The sequence below is a fragment of the Alternaria alternata genome, assembly GCF_001642055.1.
Source record: "Alternaria alternata strain SRC1lrK2f unplaced genomic scaffold CC77scaffold_17, whole genome shotgun sequence".
NCBI classification, from domain to species: Eukaryota; Fungi; Ascomycota; class Dothideomycetes; order Pleosporales; family Pleosporaceae; genus Alternaria; species Alternaria alternata.
The window spans coordinates 150,989-173,072 of record NW_017306206.1 but is presented as its reverse complement, the minus strand read 5'-3'; the positions used below and the strand labels follow the sequence as shown (position 1 = coordinate 173,072).

Below are 22,084 nucleotides of genomic sequence, written 5' to 3'. Positions count from 1 at the left end.
CCAGGGCTGGGCGCTCACGCTGGACCCTGATACGACGGATAGATCGAGGGCAGATTTTGTGCGGTACAGGAGATTTGCTTTTCAAGCTGTCAATGGAATTAGGTGTCATGATTACCTTGACAACGTCGTTCTCGGGGCAAGGCTCGCGTGCATGACGATGGATAAGCCGCCGACCCCGCCCGTGTGACGCTCCCCAAGCAAGCAGCAGCATGCTCTGTGTGTGCGAGAGATGAAGCACCCGCATGGTCGGATAGTCACATGCACAGGAGAGGATTCAATTGGAGTGACTACAAGAGCGCAAGCGCGGACGCGACAGGCTCTGCGAGTCGGTCGGTCGAGGAACAATGTTTTTCTACGCCCGCCTCAAGCTTGGTATCAGTCGTCGCATGCCTCGTGCGCCGTAGTGGTTCGTGGGAGGGCATCAGGTACTCCGTGCCTCATGGCGTCGGGCGCTGGGATCGCATGGAAGCGTCGGAGGCAGGCCGCCCATGCGGTGTTGTATGTCGAGTGCCGCCGCTTTTAGGAGTGGACTCTCTCTCTCTGCTGGGGGGAGGGGAGGGGGCTTTGTTTTTGGCCCGGGGGTGAAGAGATGCGGAAGGCGTCAGATGGAATGCATGCACTTGGACGGGCAACAAATAGGGAGACGCGCACGACGCAGGCAAACGCCCAAGCCTATTCACCTTGCAGACGACGCCATAGTGGTGGAGACGGGTGGCTCGCTCTGCTCCTCTTTTGGTTGGAAGGCAGGCCTATGCACGGCTACATTAGCGCTAAAGCCGCGCCCAAGCCCATGTCCTAGCCCTTCCTCCTTCAAGGCCCCAGACGAAGCTAGAAGGTCGTTTTTGCTACCGAGATCATCCTGCTCTGCTCAGTGCTCTCCCGTCCTCTTCTACTATCGCGACGAGCTCTCCTGGCCCATTTCCCTCGCTGCTGCTGCTAATCCCGACCTGACCGTCACCGCCGGCCTTTGCATCAAACGCCCTGACAGCGCGCGTCGCATCGCCACAACACGACGGCCTCGCTCCCTTGATCGCCTCCCTCGCTCCCTCCCTGCCTACTTGCGTGTCTACCTATCTACCTGCCTACCTATACCCTATACCCTAATACACCACGCCCATCGCCCGCGACCTGCAGCTTCGTCCGGCATCTCTTCCTCACATTCACAATGGCATCAAAGGTAGGCGCCCGTCCATCGCCCGCGCCGCCTGCGCCCCTGCTAACCCGCGCCAGTTTCTCCGAGAATACAAGTTGGTGGTAGTCGGCGGCGGTGGAGTCGGAAAGTCGTGTTTGACTATCCAGCTGATCCAGAGCCACTTCGTAGACGAGTACGACCCGACCATCGAGGGTAAGCACTTCCGACCTGTCGTGTTTCGCGCGCCAGCAAGCTAACCCACGCCTCCAGATTCGTACCGCAAGCAGTGTGTCATTGACGATGAGGTCGCCCTGCTCGATGTGCTCGATACAGCGGGACAGGAGGAGTACTCGGCCATGCGCGAGCAGTACATGCGCACAGGAGAGGGCTTCCTGCTCGTCTACTCGATAACCGACAGGCAGAGCTTCGAGGAGATTATGACGTTCCAGCAACAAATCCTGAGAGTAAAGGACAAGGACTACTTCCCCATGATCGTCGTCGGCAACAAGTGCGATCTCGACGGCGAGAGGCAAGTGTCGACACAAGGTGCGTTTGCCTGCTGCTTCCATCCCTTGCCCTTTCCCTATGCTAACCCTTGCACAGAGGGCCAGACTCTGGCGCGGAACTTTGGCTGCAAATTCATCGAGACTTCGGCGAAATCCCGCATCAACGTTGACAACGCCTTCTACGACATCGTCCGAGAAATCCGCAGATACAACAAGGAAATGTCCTCGTACACAGGCGCCCCTGGCTCAAACGGCAACGGGCCCCAGAAGACGACATTCGACACGGACGACCAGGCGGAGAAGAAGGGATGCTGTGGATGCGTGGTAATGTAAGGATATGGAAGCCACTGTCGTTGTTGTCGTTGTTGTCGCGCACGCTGTCAGAGAGATACCTACACCGCTGGGTTCGGTTACCCGCCCTGGCCATTGGCGGTGCTGCTTGGTCCAGCAGAAGAAAACACGCGATGCTGCTGTTGCGTACTGCCAGTACACCTTCTCTTCGATACTGTCACTTTGGGTTCGCATTACGGGGTAACGGATTCACGTCTGCTGGATGCGCCTCCGAACACCCTACTTCTACTACTGGTATCGACTCCATCTTTCCTATCTGGTGGCGCTCTTCGTATTCGCCTTCATCATCTATCTAGACCGATTTCTTTATGGCATTTTGATCGGTACTCTGTATTTCCTCCTGTCGGCACGCCAAAGAGGCACCATGCAGCACGCTTCTGGGAGTCAAAAGATTTCTTTATTTTTGACAGCTTTTAGGGTCGTTTAACTTTACCTACCTTCTATGAACATAATTCATCTCTACTCGCAGCGCACCTTCATCTTCCATCACAACCGTCTCTCCTTCGCTACAGCACTACGGCAAAAGTCCAGCTGGCAGCTGCACTTTAGATTGCCAGCTCACAATGCATGCCAACTTCACTTCGCGTTGCACCCACAACCACCGGCGACCAGCGGCGTCGCAATGGCAGTGATCGCCCACTTGGAGCCATAATCGCGTGGTGTTTCGACTCGCGAACCTTGCCCGGGCGCCGTCATTGGATGTAGATTATCACAGATAGGGCGCTACCTCTGCACGGCCGTTTCAGGGAGCACATCCCGACAGAAAGAGGGGAAGTCGATCAGGAGAAAGGTAAGTGGACATCGGCACATGCACGCGGGCGTCTCACAGCGACGTGACATCGACTCTATTAGGCCCGACTTCCAGCGAGCTATTCTCCGGACGAACACCACAGGTGCCGTCGATCGGGATCCCTTGTGTGAAACGCTGGGTTGGGGCAGCTTGCCAGAATCCGATGCGCCGTTCCTGCCGTATCCGCAACACGTGCGCAATGCGTCAAACGGCGCACATCAACATCTCGCCAATTCTCACCTCTTCGGCCTGACGATCCGTTCGCCTCATTTCACCTCTTCGCGGCCATTTTACGAAATACTCACCGTCCCGTCCAACTGCAATCAAGTGGCGGCCCGACAGTTTGGATATTCACGAATTACTCACACCCCCTGCCGTTTAGCCTATTCAGTGCGACCCCGAACGGGCAGTACGCCCTGCCCGCGTCGGTTCGGATGGCAGCCTCGTTTGACCAGTTCACCGTACATCAGTTCGCCTGCACCTTCACTCGCTGCTCTACGCTACCAAGCATCCGACGCCTTTGCATGCGCGTTGTTGCGGGTGGAAAGCCACTTATGCGGTCGCTTCATCATCCCTGCAGTATTGCTAATCTCTGCAACAAACATGCAGTCCACGGCTGCCACTCTAGTTTTGAGCAAATCGTTCGCTGACCGTAAGCGATAGATGGCCACTACACCAGGCTACGGAGATGGTTTTCTGGACCCGTACGCCTCGTTCCCCATCCGTGCGCGGACATAGCGGATCACCATCAAAATCCCTACAAACGCTCACCTATGCATAGGTTCTCAGTGACTACCTCCTTTCACGGGCATCAATACTCTCAATTCGCATGGAGCTGGGCCAAGCGTGCAGATCTAATACTGGGCTTCTTCGTATTGGGGCGGTTACGAGCCCTTTTACACGTCATTCACCATCCTTGGTGAGTACAACAGTGAAGTCGATAAGTAAGAATTGGTGGCGAGAGAGCGCATGCAACCGCTTCCTACGAACATGGGTGAGAGGACAGCAGTCTCTTCTAATCTTAGAACTCGGCTTAGTCATGTTCTTGTCTCTTGGGTCGCCGAGAATACAAAGTATGCTCTTCTTCAAGTGTGCCTTCAGTACGCCTGTTCCATAGCCCAAGACACGAACTCCTCGATTTTTACCTGGCCTCACTGCAGCTAGGTTCTAGACTGAACCTCTCGGTTCACGCAAGACTATCATTCTCGGCCCGTGCCTGTACAGACGTAGCCGAAGGCACATCCCGCGGGCCACGTTCAGGCACAGTTTCGTAAGTCTGACGTTATACGCCCTCCACCAGGCCTCATAACGTGGACTCAATCCAACCTTCTTCTACTAGCTCTTTGCAGAGCTACAGTTGCGTTTCATGAATATGCCTCGGGTTTCACTAACAATACAACGGCATGGTGGGCAGTTGTAAACAGGTGGGAGCACGTTTACATTCATCACACAGATCGGCACTCCGCGGAGGGATCTGGACCCTGGCGTTAGCTGTGTGACAGGGGTAGTGCAGTAACGACATTGAACTCGTGTTACATTGACTTTCTACCGCGACAACCGAGCGAAAATTACTGGACAGGTGAATTGATTCAGTCTGTTCAGCAAGCACTTGCAATTGTCTGCGATGCGTCTACAAAACAAACGACGTCAACAGCTCTCTTCAGTGTTGCGTGACTCGACTTTCAACGCTACTACTACAAGCACTTGTACTCATCGGCGATTCCAAATCGGTCGACCACCCCAGTTGGCCGACCCGATTGGGAGAACGGCCTACAAAGCCGTTCTCTCACGATCTTTCGATCCGAAATCATGTATCGAGATCAAGATGCCTTGATCTATTGCTGCTTCAGGTAATTGTGGTAGGAGAGTGTGGATTGCAGGTAAAATCGCGGTGTTTGGCGCCAGCCAATAGGATGGGAGGCGTGAAGCGGTCGTGAGATGAAGACCTGAATTTACGATGCTGGTAGATGGTGGTGGAAGTACGTCGGCCGTTAGCTTTGCTGCTTGCGTTGGTGGGTTGGATTGTGGTCATGGTCTCGTGAAGGCTTCGAGGGCACTCCTTTTCTGTCGCAGTCGGACCGCTCAGGTTTGCTCCATGCTAACCATCTTTCATCGCCTACGGGTGAGTCTCTCAAGATGTCTTGAGACTCCTACTTGACTACGCTGCCCTTGGAGTGGACGCACTACTCCACTAACAACACACGAGCATGCCGTCCTTGCTCCACACTGACCCCCATCTTGCATACCCAGAAAAGCCATCGAATGTGCGTTATCCACCTTAGCAACCATAGTGTTTACATGTACAGTGTTTACTTTGAATTCCTCAAGTCAGACTTCTGCCGACCCAAGGTTCGTTGCCTTTCAGTATTTCATTCGATTCAAAAAAGATCTACACGCACGTTGAACGTCATTTTGCGGCACGGCCCGAGCATACTTCAAGGGGAAGATTATATAGCATCTCCAGTCGTTTCCCTTGCGAACCTGAAGATCGCAGCCGCATGCGACAGAGCTAAATGAGGAATCGAGATGTATACGAGTTCTGGTAAGCCCAAATTGGAGAAGGACCGAAAGGTGCATATCCGGGTAAGTGGCCGTGCGTGAGTGAATCGGACAAATAGAGAAGTAACTACATCCTCAATTTCGCAACCTGTTGTCGCGATGTCGAGGTTCCTTGTTCATGGACGGTTGTTTCATCTGCTCTATGGGATGAATTGGTCCGGAACAACCAAGACAAAGGCATAGGGTGATGGTACTAGAAACGTAAGGCTGGACGGACGATCAACCGATGCAACTGCAGCTGCGTAGCGGCAGATAACGTCACTCGAAACATATCGTAGTCGAATCACGGGGTGGAGTTATAGTGAAAAGATTTCCACAATGGAGTCAGCTGCGAAGACGACGATACTGAGCAGTATAAGCGCCTTGGCAATGGCTGTTACATTATCCGGGTAGCCACATAAGCACTTCAGCGCGATTGATTCCAAGTTTACACTTACTGTCCCGCTTGTCAGGATGTATCTACACATACGCTATCTGTAGATGAAACCAGTAGAAACTATTCATTTCTATAACAGCAGTATCGGACGGTAGCAGAGAGGTAGGAGTGAAACGGTGATCTACATTTGCTTAACAACTGGTTGGTTGGGAAGGAGTTTCGTCCGATATATGATAGATGAAGTTTATAGATTAGTTTTAGGTGTGGTTTCTTCTTCACGGGAGGCTACGTTTGACGTCCATGACTGTTCGCAAAATAACAAATAGAGACAAAACGAGAGGCAAGTACTCGCACTGTCTCACCATAAGCTGTAAGTTATGCTACTAGAGCAAGTGTAGGATATTATTGTCCGCATCGCGTTCATCACCCCTACAGTTGATCATCTAGACTGCAAAAAAGCTTCAACAACTCGATAACATAGGAAAAGGTTACTGTCTCTACCAATTTAATGCAGACGTTCACTCAAGTGAGAGACTTCCGAAACAAGGAAATACTGCTAGTCTAGCTGTGATCTTGACACTCATCTCTTCTTTGGAATTTCAGATTTAACAGTGGCGTGTAAGAATACTCTAATGAGACATGACATTGTTAGTCATATGTTCTTCTCAGAATCTTCGGCTCCAGATCAAGATGTGTATGCTATATGCACACCTTGTCGTTCCACTTGGCTACATAGGGAAGATACCAACAACCATAGTTGCGTGATTTGCCAAGTGCTGCGGTAAGGATGCAGAGATGTTCTGCACCCGATCCGCACCACCGTATGACTCGGCGTTTGATTGTTGTCCAGAACTCTTGGATATGGCAGGTGGAGACCAACATGAACAGGTGTCTAGATATGTACAGGCGAATAGATAGTAGTCATGTTAATGCAACGAGTGCGATGGTATCTCCTCTGTGGTCAAAGGGTGTTGTGTCTGTTCATCGTCTGCCACACTTGAAGCCCCAGTCGCACCTTCTGAGCTTGGGAATCCTACTACAACACAGACTAGAAAGGTTAGCTGATTCAACCAATAGATGATATCAAAGACCAGGATATTGCGAGAGTAATGTTGTGGTTAGGCTGTGATGCCGAGCCCACTGTCTTAGCGATTCTGGTATTCTGGTATCCGCTAGAGTGTGTCGTAAAACATAATCCGTAATCCCTGGCCCCCCAGAACAACGCCTTGTATCCCTGAGTGTGGGATGAGGATGAAACATATTATATCGAACGCCGGCGGTCGTCATTGAAGACCCCAAAGCTTATACATATGATGATAGTTCGTCTCTCGCCATCTTAGCAGTACCACTTTTAACGCCGTTGCTTTTCTCCAAATATGGGTACTTCGTTGTATATTCTTTGGATTTGAAGTAACGCCTCAATCATTTTCCAATTCATCTAGTTCTTTCTGCCTCCTCGCTAATTCTTGCCTCATAGCTTCTGCCTCCTTCCTCAGTCTCTCCCTCCTAGCTGCCTTCTCTTCTTGTGACATTCCTGGATTAGGCGATGTGCCAGCACTCGGGCGTAGCGGCACTGAAAGTGAAGGATCGATGTTTGCGTCAGCGTCAGCTTGAGATGGGTTCAATATCGAAGAAATCGCGTTTGGGCGGTGGGGCATCGGGTTTGCGGTTTCCTCTGGGTCCATGGTAGCACTGCGGCTGCGTTTCCGGGGCGATGGTGCATTGGATTGCATGTTGGGTATAAGGGCTGCGGGATTAGAGGTGACTGATGCCTTGCCGTAGTAATGAGTGAAGTCGACGGCGATAGGTCCTCTAGGTGGCTCGGGCGTATAGTCTTCCCTAGACTCAATTGCCGTTGACGGATCTGGGGAAACGGAATGCTCGAATGCGGGGGTTTGGGACGGACGCTGTGGTGGAGAGTAATCGGCAACCGACGGTGTGGCTTGAGAGCTAGTGTCACCAGCTGGCACGACTCGTTTCCGACGTTTGATCTCTTGCTTCTTCATTGCGACAGGACGATGTGTTCCATGGAGCTTGTAGTAAAGTCCTTTAGATTGGAGTTAGCTATCGTGGCTCAGTTGCAAAGCAGTCCTGTGGATGTAAACTCACCACAAGCGTTACATATTATGTGACCAGCATCATCCCGTCTCCACAGTGGTGTGATTGTAGTCGCACAATTTTGGCACGCGGGGATGGCACTAGTAGAACCTGCTGCCGCCGAACTGGACGCAGCGTCTGCGCCGTTCGTACCGTCACTCGATGTTGCATTTGCCTGAGCCAACGCAAACTTCGCAGTCTTCGACACGCGGTTGTTGAATGCTGGACAGCCACTGCAGCCTTGCTGACCACCAGTACCATTACATCGCCCCCCACCAGGACATGTACCTGCGGTCATCTGGTCTGCAGCAACATAAGTTGCTACTCGGGGCGAAGCCGCGAGGTTTCCGGGTGACGTTCCGTTGCCGTCACCTGGGCCCGACGTTGGACTTTGCTGCACGGGCATAATCGGCTGAGTCTGAGTGTTCCGTTTCAGGTTCACTGGACGTGATTGATTCCGCGCCTTCATGTACAGACCACACGCGTTGCACACAGTTTCTCCAGCTGGAGATCGGCGCCAAAGCGGCGTTTGTGTCGTCTTGCAGTTGCTTCGGTCCGTTAGCGTCTTCCCTGCAGATCTGGTTCCAACTGTAATCAAGTGACTGGTGGCAAGCACACAGTGAAATTTCAGACAACGTACCTACAGACTTGTCCGGTGACAGGCGCGTTGGATGCATCATAGTTCATACTCGGCAGCTGTAGAGATGTTGAAGTTGCCGGTGTCGTTGGTTGCTCTGAGATGGGCACCGCATCCTCGAGTGAGTGGTATATCTCGGATCTTTCGTCTCCCTGGCCCTGAATCTGGTGCTGTTCCTGAGATGGAGTTTCTGTCCTCGGCCTGTGGTGTTCATGGGCCTGATTGAGTAGTCGCAGGCTCTCAGCCATCTCTAGCTCGTCTCTGCTTGTTTCCCGTGATAACTGATGTGGATGTGTCGGAGTCGGAGCCAAAGACGTGCCTCCGCTTCCAGGAGGGTGTGCCATAGGGCAGCGCTTGATTGATCCAAGATGCGTGTCTCAAGAAGGTGGGTTCAAGGTTGTAGTGATACACTGTTGCCTAAATTTCGCAGATAGAATCCTCCAATCCGGGGATTTGCAAATTCTCGATCCAAATAGATGTCCGGACTTGGCTATCGGCTTGATCTGATACCCGATGAAAGTGTAGGTCAATCTGGAGCAGGCGCTAACGTGACTTGGTGTGATATGCGGGTCTTCGGGCCTTTGTACACAATGTTTGGGAGGTGTGGCACACGGATGGCTGGCAAACAACTTTAAGAAGGACGGGTCTAGCAAGGGAGGATATCAGGTGGGTTCGGGATCTCCGTCGTCATAATTCTGCGCAAGGTGCCTACTGGGTCTGGCGATGCTGGTGCGGTACAAGCTGGAATTCTTAGGCGGTGAATGGGAGGCGGTGGCCAATCAAGGCTTTGCTATTCTAAGCCGAGATTTAGCGCACCAACCCTGAAAGCACGTCCACGGCGACTATAGGCAACAGACGGGTTCAGAAGCAGTGAAGACGATTCGACTTTGGCTTTACACATGCGCGTGCTTGCATGCGGAGCCAACCATCAGTCAGGTACATGCATTCTAAGATGCAGGCCGGGCGCCCTTATCTCCGATACATATGCTCGGCGGCAAGAAAAAGGAAAACTCGGCTCTATCACTTTTGGACTCCACTTGAGCCTTGCAATAGACCAGCTGTCAGCGGATCAAGATCCGGCTCGCCTACGACTAGCGATTTGTAATGGTTGCTGCTCCGCACGCCACTGATGCATAGCTGGCACCAATCACAAGGGGTTGAGATGATACAACCAACATTGCGTCAACGTTACTATCGCAGCAACAGCAGCATCAGACTAGATCTGGACAATTGCTCAACGCAGTCCTTTCCGAAACGATACACTAGCAGCAATGCAAGTACCGGTAGTCTGTCCTCGCTTCATGCACTGCGGACACTAGACAGACAAGCGAACACGTGTGACGACTACAGCCTGGTTTGAATCAGATAACCTATCATACATCGATTCTTTCCAAGACGTTCTCCACCCGTGTAACCAGAACCTCGATGTGATCACCGGACCAACCAACGAAATCCAAAAAGACATACTCAAACCACCTTGTTAAAATCCGTAGACGTAACTGTGGGCAACTCCAATCCGTAACATGCGATACTTGGTTGAGTACATAGAAAGCGCACGACGGTCTTATGCCGAGGTCCAAAAACCAGGCAAGCGTTCTTGTATGAGGAATCCTCTACCGCCATCCTCTTGTCTACAGATTGCGAACTTAGACTTGTTCGGCACCCCAGCCAGCGTCGGCGTCGCTGCAACGTCGTTAGTACCACACGCAGAATGTTTTCAAGAAGTATGGAGAACTTACCGCATGTTCGCTGGGGGCTCAATAGAAGGAATGAACTCCAGAGCAGCGTAGCCCACACCAATTATGCCGACAATGGTGCCTGGCACAATGCGGAACCAGCGCTCACCCACGATGACCGAACCGATGAAGATGTAGAAGATGCCGCGGCCGAGGAAAGAGAACATGAAAGAGGCATAGCGTGCCACTTGCTGGGGAATCTGGAACTCGAGTAGAGCGGTTCCTGTTGTTTGTCAGCAACATGTGGTAATACAAGACCGCTGAACGCACCAAGACCGAATATTATCAGGTATACACCGAGAATGATGTGAGAGCTAGGCACTGTCAGCGCTTGCCTATGCAACGTAGTCTGATGTTTTGTATAGCGCTGCCAGCTCGAGCTTGCACAACCGCTGTTATGCAACGCTCCAAGCTCGCGTACTGTTTGTGCGCCCTCATAAGATGCGAGCGCGTGCCGAGACGTGTGTGGACTAAGCTCGCGACAGTCCTCAGGATTATGCAACCCGCCTATGTCCTCAAAGCCCACACGCGCTCATTACCGCTCGCCTGTCAAGGCATGGAGTGCCGTCTAATTGTTTTACGAACTCGAACGCCGACGCGACGGGATCGGGGTGACGCTGGATGCGCCAGGTAGACTCACAAGTCGTTGAACGGGAACAACTTCGCGATACCACCAAGGACCACGAATACCGCAACGGCGAAATTCACCATGCGACTACACAATCGTAAATTAGCTCCTACTCTCAACACCTCCGAGTGCTCAATGCCTCTGTCGGAAGCCGCTGCCTAATTGCAGACAGCTCCCCACAGCTCCAGCTGTACTCACAAGATGTCTGAGAAATCCATGGCGGACGATTGACCGGCGAGGTGTGGGAACCGCACTTTGACGACTTCGCGCAACGGGCTGGGGAGGGGACGGATGGGATGAGATGGAAAATGGAGCTTGTTAGGACAGGGCTCGGGAGTATGGTTGGGGTTGCGCAACGTCGGGCCTGCGACGAGACGTTGCAAGGTAACAACGGCCAAGCTCCCGCGCTAAACGTCATACCTGGTTTCATTGGTTGCTGCGCCATCAAAGGGGTTTCCTCATCCCATGCTCATCTTCATCTCCATCTTCAACACCGGCTTGACTTTCGTCACCTGGAGCAGCGCCGCTCTTCTCAGACCTGTATCGCTCTTGACCCTCGCTCAGTTGTTGCGATGCGGACTAGCCGAAGCACAGATGCGTTTCTACACGAAGCAGCACCAGCACCACAACAGAAGAGATTGACGGTTGCCTGAACCGACGCAGCCTTTTCGTATACTTTAGGTCATTGGCTACCACTATGCCAGCAGAAACCGAGGGGACCACCGTATCCATACTGATAAGCCGAGCAGTTTGCTGCTGTACTTCTACCACATCGCTATGCTTCCATGATATATACACTACCAACGGCTTATCCTTTCACATACGACCATAGGACACTGAAAATTAGGCTTCCCGTCCGCTCAGCCATATACAAGCAGTGTACCGGCGGATTAGTAGTTAGGTGGGTGACCACTAGCGAATCCCCGCTGTTGTATGTTTTTGTTTTTGTTCATCTGCTCCACCCTCCTTACCTTTTTGCAGTCCTTCGTACCATGTGCTCTTTTTTGTCGTATGTACCGTATGAGCTTCGTCACGATGGTTATCGTGTGCGATGCTTTGTTCTCATCGTGTTGACATCACTAGGGCTTGTTCGTCCAACGTGTTTTGTTAGGGAAGAACGAGAGCGAGAACCGTGAGAACGTGCCTTACAAGCTAAGACATTCCCAACAACCAGGACGCATGAGTGCCCCGAACCTGGCGTATCTAGTGGTATGGCGATCATCAGGTTCCTGTCGCCCATGTCTCTTGCATCCACATGTCAGTTAACAATTATGATGACGGTAGCCAGGCTTAGTCCCCGTCGCAATACCATCAGGTTGATGAATAGTAATCGGGCCCTAGCTGACAGTGCCCTACCGTTGTCGAAAGGAAGCTAGACACGAGCCGACCAATGACGAGCCGTCGTTTCCAGCTCCAGATCTGTTAGACATTCGATTGCTACAGTGCGTCATGACACTAGCTCGGTCGATCGCAAGATACAGTTTGACACTGTACCTGGTGGATTATTGGAATGCTTGTGGTATACATGTTTCTGCTGGAGCAACAAGGAACCCATAGTGGGCTATGAGCGGGTATCTGCAAGAAACCAATCGTAGCTACTTGATGGCTGCCAGAGACAACAGCACTGCTCAACCCAAATACAGTGAACTTACGGCCGGGTGGGAGGAAGAGAGCAGGAAATCCCCAAGCAGACAAAGACCCAGTCCAGAGCTCTCACCTTGACCCTGAACTTAGAGCTTCGGAGCATACGGAGTACACGGAGCCAACGAGAGCATAATCATCATAGACGTCCTCTGCTGTAGAGTCGTGGTGGAAATATAATGCGTTGGTATCGCAGCTAATTGGTTCTCGGTCACGCTAGGCTAGTAGCAGGAACTACCTAGGTACCGTGGGGAGCTCGAACCGCCGGCCACCAAAGGGACGCGCCACATGGCATGGCAAGGTAACACCCTGATCTACACCGCATGTACAGGAGACTTGTATGCAAGGATAAGGGCGGGAACTATGAACGACCAGAGAGAGCGAGACGGTCTCTGTGAACGTTTCCAAATGCGTCGGGTACCACCTCCACCTCACCATAGGCTGTTTATTAATCCTTCTAGACTCGTCGTTAGTGTTCCTCCGATGATCCGCGATCAGTGAACTGGATTGTTGAAGCTCATCAAGCTACCTCTAGAGCAAAGGCTAGCGTGGGCGTTCCCAAGAATGTAGACATATCCTCCTCAGGCACGGATGTCAGCCCTTTCAGCACAGCAATCTTTTTGGCATACCCAGTATGTTATGCGAGTACTCGTAAATGTGAATGAGGTCCAAGGTCGATCTAGATGAGCCACTGCTGTCGATACGCCACAAGAAGGAGATGTTGAAGTGAAAGCTTAACATAACTAGGGGATCTTCAACAGTGCTTAGGGGTGCAGCTATTCTGGTCGGGAGATCTAAGGATAACGTGCAGATTAAGTTCTGCCCCATTCTAATACGCATCCTTGCAGCAAGCCACGATGCGGGTCCGGCCAACTCTACTAGGACTTCCGAGAGTATAAGACAGGCACGTATACCCAAGCCTGAAAAGTAGTAGTACTACTGGCCCCTCGTCCTCGCCCACACATCTCGCTGCACGACTCTAACTAGGATAAAGCGTGTCTTCAGACGTGACGAGACATGAGGGGACCGCTGTATCTACTACTCCTTCTTGCCACTTGGACCTCTACTGGACAGGCACAAGATGCCGACTCGCTCACGGTGATTGCCAAGCTTCCCAACTGCGCGGTATATTGGATCCGGTCTCGAGAAGATGGTATATGGCTGACGCTCATAGCAACTATGTTTGGTGACTGCTGTTGTCGACTCACCTTGCCAACTTACGAACTCAACATGTATATGTACCAACGTTAAACTTCAGGCTGCCGTTGAGAAATGCGTCGTCTCTTCGTGCACCGTGAAGGAGAGCTTGAGTAAGTCAGGAACTATTATCATCTACTGATCTACAGCTCACAACATTTGTTAGCGACCAAAAACGTTACTTCAACCTTCTGCCACGCGCCGGTCCGGTCGGAAACTATCCATCTGCGAGTCGCGAATATACTCATGTGCGTGGTAACAGTTTCCTGCGCCATCTTACGTCTCGTCTACCAAAGATACTTCACGGTTGCCGGGCTTGGCTGGGATGACTTTACCGTGGCCGCTACAGTACTCATATCTATACCCTCCGTAATAATAATCGACAGGGGCATGCTTACGAACGGGATCGGTGTCGATCTCTGGACTGTTCCTTTCGACCACCTCGAGAACTTCGTTCGATGGCTGTATACCATTACCCTACTATATTTTATCCAGTGTGCCATGGTCAAGATCTCGCTGATTCTATTTTTCTTGCGGATATTTCCAAGAAGGCGGACAGTGCAGCTCTTGTGGGGGACTATCGCCTTTATCGTAATATGGACCATATCTTTCTTCATTCCTGGCTCCTTCCCATGTCTGCCTGTAAGTAAACCTCATTCAAGTAGTGCGTCAGGCGCACGCTAACTCAGTGCTTCAAAATATAGCTTGCCGATTACTGGACAGCTTGGGATAAGGCCAAGCCGGCTAAGTGTCTCAACATATACGCGGTGATCTGGGTACACGCTATCATATGTATCGTGGTCGACATCTGGATGCTTTCCATCCCTCTATACGAGGTCTTTCACCTCCAGATGACATTGACAAAGAAGTTCAGCGTAGCTCTGATGTTCTTCGTTGGCACCTTGTCAGTACTCTTGCAACCTACACAACCCGGCTTTCAGCTAACATGTCCACAGTGTTACGATTGTATCCATCCTCCGCCTCAGATCGCTCATTGCTTTCGGCGGCACGAGCAATGTTACATGGGAGCAGACGAACGTGGTCTTATGGTCGGTCTACGAGATTAATGTCGGAATTATATGCGCATGCATGCCGGCTCTACGCTTAATCCTCATCCGCGCGTTTCCCACAGCCATCAGTACGATACAAGCGAGCACCCAGCGAAGCAGCAAGAACCATCACGGAAGTGGAAGTTGTGGCACAAAAGGAAATGTCGACACGATAGGGAGTGCCAAAAGTGGAAAAGAGAGCATGATCGTTGACCGAAGCACGATTACGTACACTAGGACATTTGCGGTGCGGCATGAGAACGACGACGAAGCTGAACTTGTACATATGGAGGAGTTCAGTGAAAAGACAATAAGAGCGCGAGAGGACAGCTACACTAGTGAGTTGAGCTTGTAGTAATGCAATAGATAGACTCAGCAGTTCGGTTTCGATGTATATCTTTAACTCTACGATCGACCTGCCTGTTTTCATGCTATCTCACTATCATTTATTGACATCCAACGCATAACGATTGATAGCTAATGAAAGTGTCCCACAAGGTCGTTTTCTTCGACGAACGAAAAGGTCATGTAAATCAGAGATAGAATAGAGACGACAAGGACCGTCACATTGACATCTAAATATACCCTGAAAGCATCCGTGGTTCCCACTCTCTCTGCATATCAGTCACATCCAATCTAAAGCCATCCCAATATCCCAATTTTCTTGTCCCAATGCCTGCCTGTAGAGGTGTTCCACGAATCGTTTCGACGCCATGAAGCCATTCTTCTCCGCAAACCGTTTAGCCCGTTCATGCTGACTTTCAGGAGGCTCTCCAACTTCCAGATCGAGGTTGGCATTGTACTGCATCAAAAGCGACATCGTATCAACATGACCCCACTCCGCTGCTGCTTCAAAGGCAGTTCGTCCATCCCCCTTGGCAGGTGGGTGATTTGGGTCGGCTCCACGCTCAAGCAGAAATGCAGCAATACCGCAGAATCCTTTCAGCGCAGCTAATTGCAAAGCAGTACCACCAGAGTGGATAGGAATTGTATCGATAATTGCACTCTGCTCGATGAGGCATTGAACAATATCGAAGCAACCCATTTCGGCGGCTCTTTGCAATGGCGTACGAAAGACTCCCATATTGCGTTTGTAATCCACCTCCGCTCCATGTTCTAACAAAAGCTTCACTAATGGAAGACTCTGCATGTCGATAGCAGCTAGTAAGGGTGTCACTCTTTGTATGTGACTCTCAATTCGTTTTAGCATCTTCTGACCATCGAAAGATACGTATGCGTTTGGATTGGCACCTCGCTTCAATAAAAACTGCACTATCTCGACGTCGTCCAGTATAATTGCTTCACCTAATGGGCTGAGAGGAGCTTCGTGCTCAGAGAATTCCTTGGTTGACGGCTCGATTGCATCGATGTTCACTGCTTCACACAAAACATCGATGATGGTGAAGTCTCGGGACCGGATGGCTTGCCGGAGTGCAGCAATGCCATAGTTTCGTTGGCCTGAATATCTTCCAGGCTCTGCTTCTCTCAAGAGAAAGCGAATTGTGGCAACAGTTGCCTGACGATTTGTGTAGGAAGTCAGTATATGTCGCACCTGTAGTTTGTGCAGGAAAATTACTTGCCTTCGTCTTCACTGCCCATACTAACGCTCCGGAATCGGCAGATCGGATACCCTGAGCCAAAAGATGTCTCATCCAATCCTCATGGTTGTGTTGGGCTGCGACAGCTAGAAGCGATGGAATTGTGCACCAGCTGTAGCGTACCAGGTCACCACCCCCACCAGCCAAGCTGCAATACGTGACCGGAGCTTTCACAACCGCCATGTCATTGTTCTGCATTTCGCATAAATGGAGCTCGTCAGCATCCATACCAATCTGCAACAACCATTCGCAAAGCTTGAAATTGCCTGTTGCAATGGCGTGAAAAGCGATAACCCGGAAGTATACTTGTTGCTCTTGTATCAAAAAATCGTTATTATCTCCAAAATGATCGAAGAACGGTAGCTCTGACCCTTGGAATAACATGGCTTCTAATGTACCAAAACCCCCGTTGTAGCATGCAGCATCTAGAGCAGATTTCCATACAGGATTTCCTATAAGAAGCGCACTGACTGCTGTAATTTGACCATGGTCCAATAGGACATAAAGCTCACCAGAGCTCCATGAACAAACATCTTTCATAGACCTGATGATACTGACAATCATATCAAATTCGCCGAGGCTGATCGCGAGTTTAACGAAGTTCTTCATATATACCGATGAAAGCTTGTGGTCTTGTAGTAGCTGGTATGCGAGCACTAGGTTCTTCTCCTTGACAGCGCCAGCGAACTGTTCATGATATGTAGGGACATGGGGAGGCTTCTCGAAACTTCTTGCAACAGGCTGTTGTGCTCCCGAACGATATGCCGTTGAGGCCGTTGCCTTCAAGCCTTGTTCCAAGTTTCCTCCTACTGCTGTCGAGTACTGCGCCAACATTAAGGATGTTGCCAGATCCCAGTCTGCGTTATCAAATGCCTGTATGATCAAATCGTTCGTGGCTGTGTTGCCCATGCAAGTCTCTTCGCTATTGAGGCGGTAACCTAGTAGACTGAACGCTCTCAAGATCATTTTGGCAGCTTCTTCTTTTTTGTTGACAATAGCAGTCTTCAATCCTTCGAGAACTACTGTCCTAAATTTTGGATCTCCTCGAGGTAGTTGGCGCTGGCAGTCTGAAAAGACGTATTGTAGGACATTTTCGATCGGGGATGTCTTCGTCCAATCATAACTGGAACCAAGATAAAACTTCAGCAGGCCTATCTCTAGCCAAGCCATGATACCTCCGGTCGTATTCTCTACCAGCTTCTTGAGAGAAGCTACCAAGATAACGTCATATACAGCTCTGAGACAATCCCACTTGGGCCTGGCTCCTGCAGCGAGGGCGATACACATGAGCTCGATCGGTTTTGACTCGCCAAAACGTCCGATGGGCCATCTTGTGAAATACATTCTCGATTCAGGCATTGTAGATTCCATCCCATACAAGATGTAATCAATTAGTCCGTCAAGCTGCGATTGAGTTGCGCCTTGACACATGTGTGAGATAAGTGTTTTTGCAACGGCGAAGTGATCTGCATCCCGTGCATAATCAAGTGGGTAGGTTGGTTTTGACCCGGTTGACCGATCTATCATGATTCGTTCGCGAGGATCAGCATTCAACTTCAGCATAGCCGAAACAAGATTCACGTCCCCAACCTTGACAGCAGTAGCAAACACCTGTTCTTTGAGAGCATCCAAGACCGGAACCGGGAGGACCTTCAGGCTTTGTAATACGACGTTCAGTGGAAGCGCCTTCAACAATGAATATGCGTCATTGGAAACATTATGGTCCACCGAGGATAGGTTGTTGGCTAGTGACGCGATTGCGCACAACGGAACTGATGTCTCGTGGCTTTCGTGCCGCGTATCTAGAAACGACCGATCCTTCGAGTAAAATAGTGCATCGAGCTGGGCCTTTGGAGGCTTCCTCCATTTCGTTAACTGCTCGGCAGCAGAGAGGTTCTGCGAGAACGAATCCAGGTCGACACTCCGCATCCAAGAAAACGGGGCGCTCCACGAAGCAGCAAGGGTGGACGCGTTCGAACTGTAGCGATTAATCGAGATTGAGGGTATGGTAACCAGTTCAAGGCTAGCTTCGGTCTGAATGGAAGAGAGTGACGGGATTATAGCAGGAACTATTGTGGTCTGAAGACCGTTCGCGGCGTCAATATCCGGAGGGCGTGATCGTGGTCGTACGGTGATCTCTTTTGGAAGTTTGTAGGAGCCTAGACATCATAAGCGATATACAAAAAGATCAAAGTATGCACAAACCGCTTTGCCATGTGGTGTTTAGCGAGCTGCGTCGCGCTATCTCTTGTAGAATCCTCTTGTGGGGGATTTCGTGTCCCTTGAACAGCACTTCCACTTGTTCAAGGCGAATCGAGTTTCTCTTCATGTACCTTATGATGACTGTCCACTCAGGCCCAGTAAGGTTCTTTCGTAGTTGCCACTTCCTGAACTGCCTCTCATATTGTGATTTGCTTCGTTCAGTATTAGTGTTCATGGGTCTATATCGAGACGGCGCAAATACCTTGCAACAAAAGCGTAATGCTCTCTCATATGCGCGTCAATCGCACTGAGCGATTTCCCCCAATACAAGCTCTCGATCCTTGCACGATGGTGTTCCCATGTTTTCTCATCGATGTTGTCGGTCTTGGCAGTGTTACTCATTCTGTACGACGAGGCATAAAATCAAAGTAAAAAGAGTGGGAAGTGAGAAGTACGCGGAGGATTAGGCTGAGCATTTTGGAGCATACCCAGGTATTTTAACGATCAGTCTTGGGTCTGAAACGCCGCCTGACGCGTACTGCACATGCAAGCAGCGTTCCTCGTGTGCACCAATGACACGGCTTTGGTCTTCTTGCATTTGCCAGCCGTTGGATAGCCGGCCAATCATGCAAAATCTGACTGCAGCGAGATTTTGTAAATGGCGCAACAAGCCATTGGTAGATTGACCAATCATGCAAAACCTGTGGTAGCCTTAGAGTACGGAATACATTGCGCAACAAAATCTTGTAGTCTCTGACGTGACGGGTGCGGTTCGAATTGGTTAGCGCAAGATTTTGCAAAAGTGACCCCGTTCTCATACCAGACTGGAAGAGGGCGGAGTCAACATGCCCCAATCATGCAAAACCTGTCAAACTGATTGTCGCAGGTCCTACAGAGGCTCCCAAGGCAGATTCTGCTTTTGAAAATGTGATAAAATCCTAGCAGAGGTCGCGCTCCTAGTTCAATGTCACAGCCAGAAGCCCTCTTGTACACTACGCACTGATCATACCAACCTCGCTATGTCTTCCTGGTCGATAGAAGCAATTATAGCTTTTGTGACCCTCCTAGCCACCTGTATTCCCATCTTGGTATTGTTGTTGCGCAACTTCATTCCGCACCGTCGAGTTGTCCAGTCTGAAGCCGGTATGTCCTTCAGTCCTCTCAGATTCAGGCCACTGACAAACGCCAGATGTCGAACTTGGTAACAAGGGAAATGTTCATGGCCACATCGCCGCCCCGGTCAAGTTTGGGATAAGCAAAAATCGCCCACGGTAGGTGTTGGGATGATACCGTACTATCTCGGTTTTGATGTCTGACGAGCGTTTGGGTTAGTTCAAAGACTCTTTGATTAAATATGTCATTAGAGCTGTCGAGCATTCATTAGTTGCTGTAAAGTAAAGCGGTGCGTGGACTGTATGACGGTCATGAATGCGGCCAATGTACGAGGGAAAGGAATCCTTGGTGCTAGGGTGTTCGGTAGAGTGATAGCATCCAAATGTTTCGTCGCGTCGAGTGGCAGTGTGCTAGCCTCGCAATATAGTCAGGCATGTCATTCGATTTCCTCCAATCCTTGTTACAAACTCCAGACGCCCAAGCTTGTTGACAGAATTAACTTCAAAGCGTTCTCATGCGCCTTCTGTTCTTTAAAGGAAATAGTCCGCCACTGGCTTCTTTGCTGGCATGCCTCGTGAGTCCTGTGGAGCGGCTTCGAATACCCGGTATCGCCGTCCCGGCCCGTCTCTATTCTTCTGAAAATTGTCGTTGAGTACAGAACTCAATCTCCTCTCGCCGTTGGGTCCAGCATTCGAGCCTAACACCCAGCCTCCACCACCACCCGCTCTATCTCCGTTCGACCTCCGTTGGAAACCGGCGTTTGATCCGTCTTCGCCGAGCTCCAAAATGGCAGCTACGTTACCGCAACGGTAACAGTAGTTTGGCGCTGACCACACAGTAACAATTGTTGAGTCGAACATCTCCTTAAATCCTTCCATAACCAATTGATGAGCTCTAGCAATGAGACTGAGGTCGTTTTTGTGGTTGAAAGTCTTGACGATGTCGGCCCCGAATAGAAATCCTGCACCACGCGGCGACAAGCCCCATCCGTCAATCTCGTCGGGATCAGACCATAGGAGGTCGCACATAGCTCCTTCGTGGGGCACCTCCTGCTTCCTGTCCAACAGACGGATCTTGTCCACTGAGTCAACGAGAGGTGATAGACCTCCGTGTACGCATAGAATGGCTCCTGTATCGTTCCGAGCCGAGCCGTTGGCGGAGGAAGTTGCGCCAGTTCCTGCAGGGCCAACACGTCCAGGTGTTGGAGCGACAGGGGATGAAGAGCCCATGTTTGCGCTTACTTGTGATGCGGCGCTTGATTGGGAGTCTGAGTTGCGTGCGTAGCGGTACATAACCTCGCCGTTAGCGTTGAGCGTTTCGATCTCAATGTCTTGATCGATGTCTGGCATGTTTTCAGCGTTGCTAGACTCGGCTATGGGACCATCGGTGGCTTGGAGAGAAGTCGCAGCGCCTTGGACGAGAGCGCCGAGGGCTAGGTAATCGAAGACTTCGCAGCAATACCTGTTCTTGTTAGTGTTGCGCTCTACTAAACCAGCTGGGTAATGGTCATTACCTCCATACGTTCGCGCTGCCGTACTTCCTCAAACACTCATCGTAGAACCCGTATACAGTTGTAATCTGCCGAGACTCGTGGTTGCCTCTGATGAGCGTTATCCGGTCTGGGTATCGGACTTTGAGGCATAGAAGTAGGAGGAAAGATTCGAGCGAGTAGAAACCACGGTCAACGAAGTCGCCTACACAGAGTCAGCACAAAATAATGTGGCGGGATCCTGTCGGCTTACCCATGAAAAGGTAATTTGTATCTGGTACATCTCCACCAACTCGGAAGAGCTCCATGAGGTCGTGGAATTGACCATGGATATCACCGCAGATCTAAGAAAGGACGTATAATCAGCTATGTTCACGAATATAACAATACCGTGCCTACCGTCACTGGCGCATCCACTCCAACCACGTTGCCCTCCTCGATCAACAGCTCGCGTGCCTTGTAACATAGCTCTCGGACTTGATTCTCGGGAATCGGACGACATGCGCGGAGCTGCTGGATCGCCCTGCGATCATTGTCAGCCCTGTGTATCGCATGTATAATAGTAGGCTGAGTGGGTAGCCGTACTTGTCAAGGTCGCTACCACCGGCACTCATGGCGATGGCTATGCGCTACACGCCCGCGCGGGGCTTTTCGGGATGGATAAAGGTTTGTTTTTCTATCACGTGCGCAACAGTTTCGCAGTAGCAGAAGCTGTTCGTAATTGAAGATTCTGGTGGGCGCGAATAGTATAGACGGTGGCGGTACGCGTATGGCGCGTTATGGATGCAATGACGGCGCGAATCGTACGATTACGTGATGGTTGTGTATGACTGTCAAGTGAAGATAGCGATTGTAATATGACGGTAGCCGTTTGGTGGGTTATCAAGTCAAAGTGGTGGGCTGGTGAAGTCGAGGACGAGAGAGATCCACAGCGGGCATGCCGAACGCGCAGGGATCTTCGTTAAGCCGTTCAGCTAGCTCGA

At 50.9% G+C, this 22,084-nt stretch overlaps 9 protein-coding genes across 9 annotated transcripts; 4 read left to right on the top strand and 5 right to left on the bottom strand.

Moving 5' to 3' along the window:
* Nucleotides 1-1,165: 1,165 nt before the first annotated feature.
* On the top strand, nucleotides 1,166-1,971 carry CC77DRAFT_1011030 (ras-domain-containing protein; the record flags this gene model as incomplete). Its single annotated transcript, XM_018523681.1, has 4 exons — nucleotides 1,166-1,177; nucleotides 1,231-1,345; nucleotides 1,403-1,678; nucleotides 1,736-1,971. The coding sequence occupies 4 exons, from the start codon at nucleotides 1,166-1,168 to the stop codon at nucleotides 1,969-1,971; spliced, it is 639 nt and encodes a 212-aa protein (XP_018383202.1).
* A 601-nt stretch (nucleotides 1,972-2,572) lies between these two features.
* Nucleotides 2,573-4,261, top strand: CC77DRAFT_235588 (hypothetical protein). Its single transcript, XM_018530780.1, has 3 exons — nucleotides 2,573-3,248; nucleotides 3,443-3,483; nucleotides 3,561-4,261. Exons 1-3 carry the CDS (start codon nucleotides 2,798-2,800, stop codon nucleotides 3,894-3,896), a joined length of 828 nt encoding a protein of 275 aa, XP_018383201.1. The 5' UTR covers nucleotides 2,573-2,797; the 3' UTR covers nucleotides 3,897-4,261.
* Nucleotides 4,262-6,963: 2,702 nt separating this feature from the next.
* CC77DRAFT_234723 (hypothetical protein) lies at nucleotides 6,964-9,184 on the bottom strand. The gene is made up of 3 exons (XM_018530775.1): nucleotides 8,452-9,184; nucleotides 7,824-8,359; nucleotides 6,964-7,761 (listed from the first exon to the last, which is right to left on the bottom strand). The coding sequence occupies exons 1-3, from the start codon at nucleotides 8,790-8,792 to the stop codon at nucleotides 7,133-7,135; spliced, it is 1,506 nt and encodes a 501-aa protein (XP_018383200.1). The 5' UTR covers nucleotides 8,793-9,184; the 3' UTR covers nucleotides 6,964-7,132.
* Nucleotides 9,185-9,652: 468 nt separating this feature from the next.
* CC77DRAFT_1022671 (COPI associated) lies at nucleotides 9,653-11,075 on the bottom strand. Its single transcript, XM_018525516.1, has 5 exons — nucleotides 11,011-11,075; nucleotides 10,825-10,899; nucleotides 10,455-10,498; nucleotides 10,188-10,407; nucleotides 9,653-10,131 (listed from the first exon to the last, which is right to left on the bottom strand). Exons 1-5 carry the CDS (start codon nucleotides 11,028-11,030, stop codon nucleotides 10,095-10,097), a joined length of 396 nt encoding a protein of 131 aa, XP_018383199.1. The 5' UTR covers nucleotides 11,031-11,075; the 3' UTR covers nucleotides 9,653-10,094.
* Nucleotides 11,076-13,470: 2,395 nt separating this feature from the next.
* Nucleotides 13,471-15,054, top strand: CC77DRAFT_941261 (hypothetical protein; the record flags this gene model as incomplete). Its single annotated transcript, XM_018534784.1, has 5 exons — nucleotides 13,471-13,578; nucleotides 13,628-13,763; nucleotides 13,817-14,292; nucleotides 14,355-14,554; nucleotides 14,607-15,054. 5 exons carry the CDS (start codon nucleotides 13,471-13,473, stop codon nucleotides 15,052-15,054), a joined length of 1,368 nt encoding a protein of 455 aa, XP_018383198.1.
* A 270-nt stretch (nucleotides 15,055-15,324) lies between these two features.
* CC77DRAFT_941475 (ankyrin) lies at nucleotides 15,325-15,849 on the bottom strand (the record flags this gene model as incomplete). Its single annotated transcript, XM_018534796.1, has 1 exon — nucleotides 15,325-15,849. The coding sequence occupies one exon, from the start codon at nucleotides 15,847-15,849 to the stop codon at nucleotides 15,325-15,327; it is 525 nt and encodes a 174-aa protein (XP_018383197.1).
* A 557-nt stretch (nucleotides 15,850-16,406) lies between these two features.
* CC77DRAFT_234946 (hypothetical protein) lies at nucleotides 16,407-19,283 on the bottom strand. The gene is made up of 4 exons (XM_018530777.1): nucleotides 18,762-19,283; nucleotides 18,503-18,711; nucleotides 16,668-18,456; nucleotides 16,407-16,611 (listed from the first exon to the last, which is right to left on the bottom strand). Exons 1-4 carry the CDS (start codon nucleotides 18,899-18,901, stop codon nucleotides 16,515-16,517), a joined length of 2,235 nt encoding a protein of 744 aa, XP_018383196.1. The 5' UTR covers nucleotides 18,902-19,283; the 3' UTR covers nucleotides 16,407-16,514.
* Nucleotides 19,284-19,518: 235 nt separating this feature from the next.
* Nucleotides 19,519-19,774, top strand: CC77DRAFT_1063774 (hypothetical protein; the record flags this gene model as incomplete). Its single annotated transcript, XM_018528658.1, has 2 exons — nucleotides 19,519-19,642; nucleotides 19,689-19,774. 2 exons carry the CDS (start codon nucleotides 19,519-19,521, stop codon nucleotides 19,772-19,774), a joined length of 210 nt encoding a protein of 69 aa, XP_018383195.1.
* A 235-nt stretch (nucleotides 19,775-20,009) lies between these two features.
* Nucleotides 20,010-22,026, bottom strand: CC77DRAFT_234764 (Metallo-dependent phosphatase). Its single transcript, XM_018530776.1, has 5 exons — nucleotides 21,687-22,026; nucleotides 21,501-21,624; nucleotides 21,355-21,445; nucleotides 21,126-21,306; nucleotides 20,010-21,073 (listed from the first exon to the last, which is right to left on the bottom strand). Exons 1-5 carry the CDS (start codon nucleotides 21,713-21,715, stop codon nucleotides 20,143-20,145), a joined length of 1,356 nt encoding a protein of 451 aa, XP_018383194.1. The 5' UTR covers nucleotides 21,716-22,026; the 3' UTR covers nucleotides 20,010-20,142.
* Nucleotides 22,027-22,084: the final 58 nt, after the last annotated feature.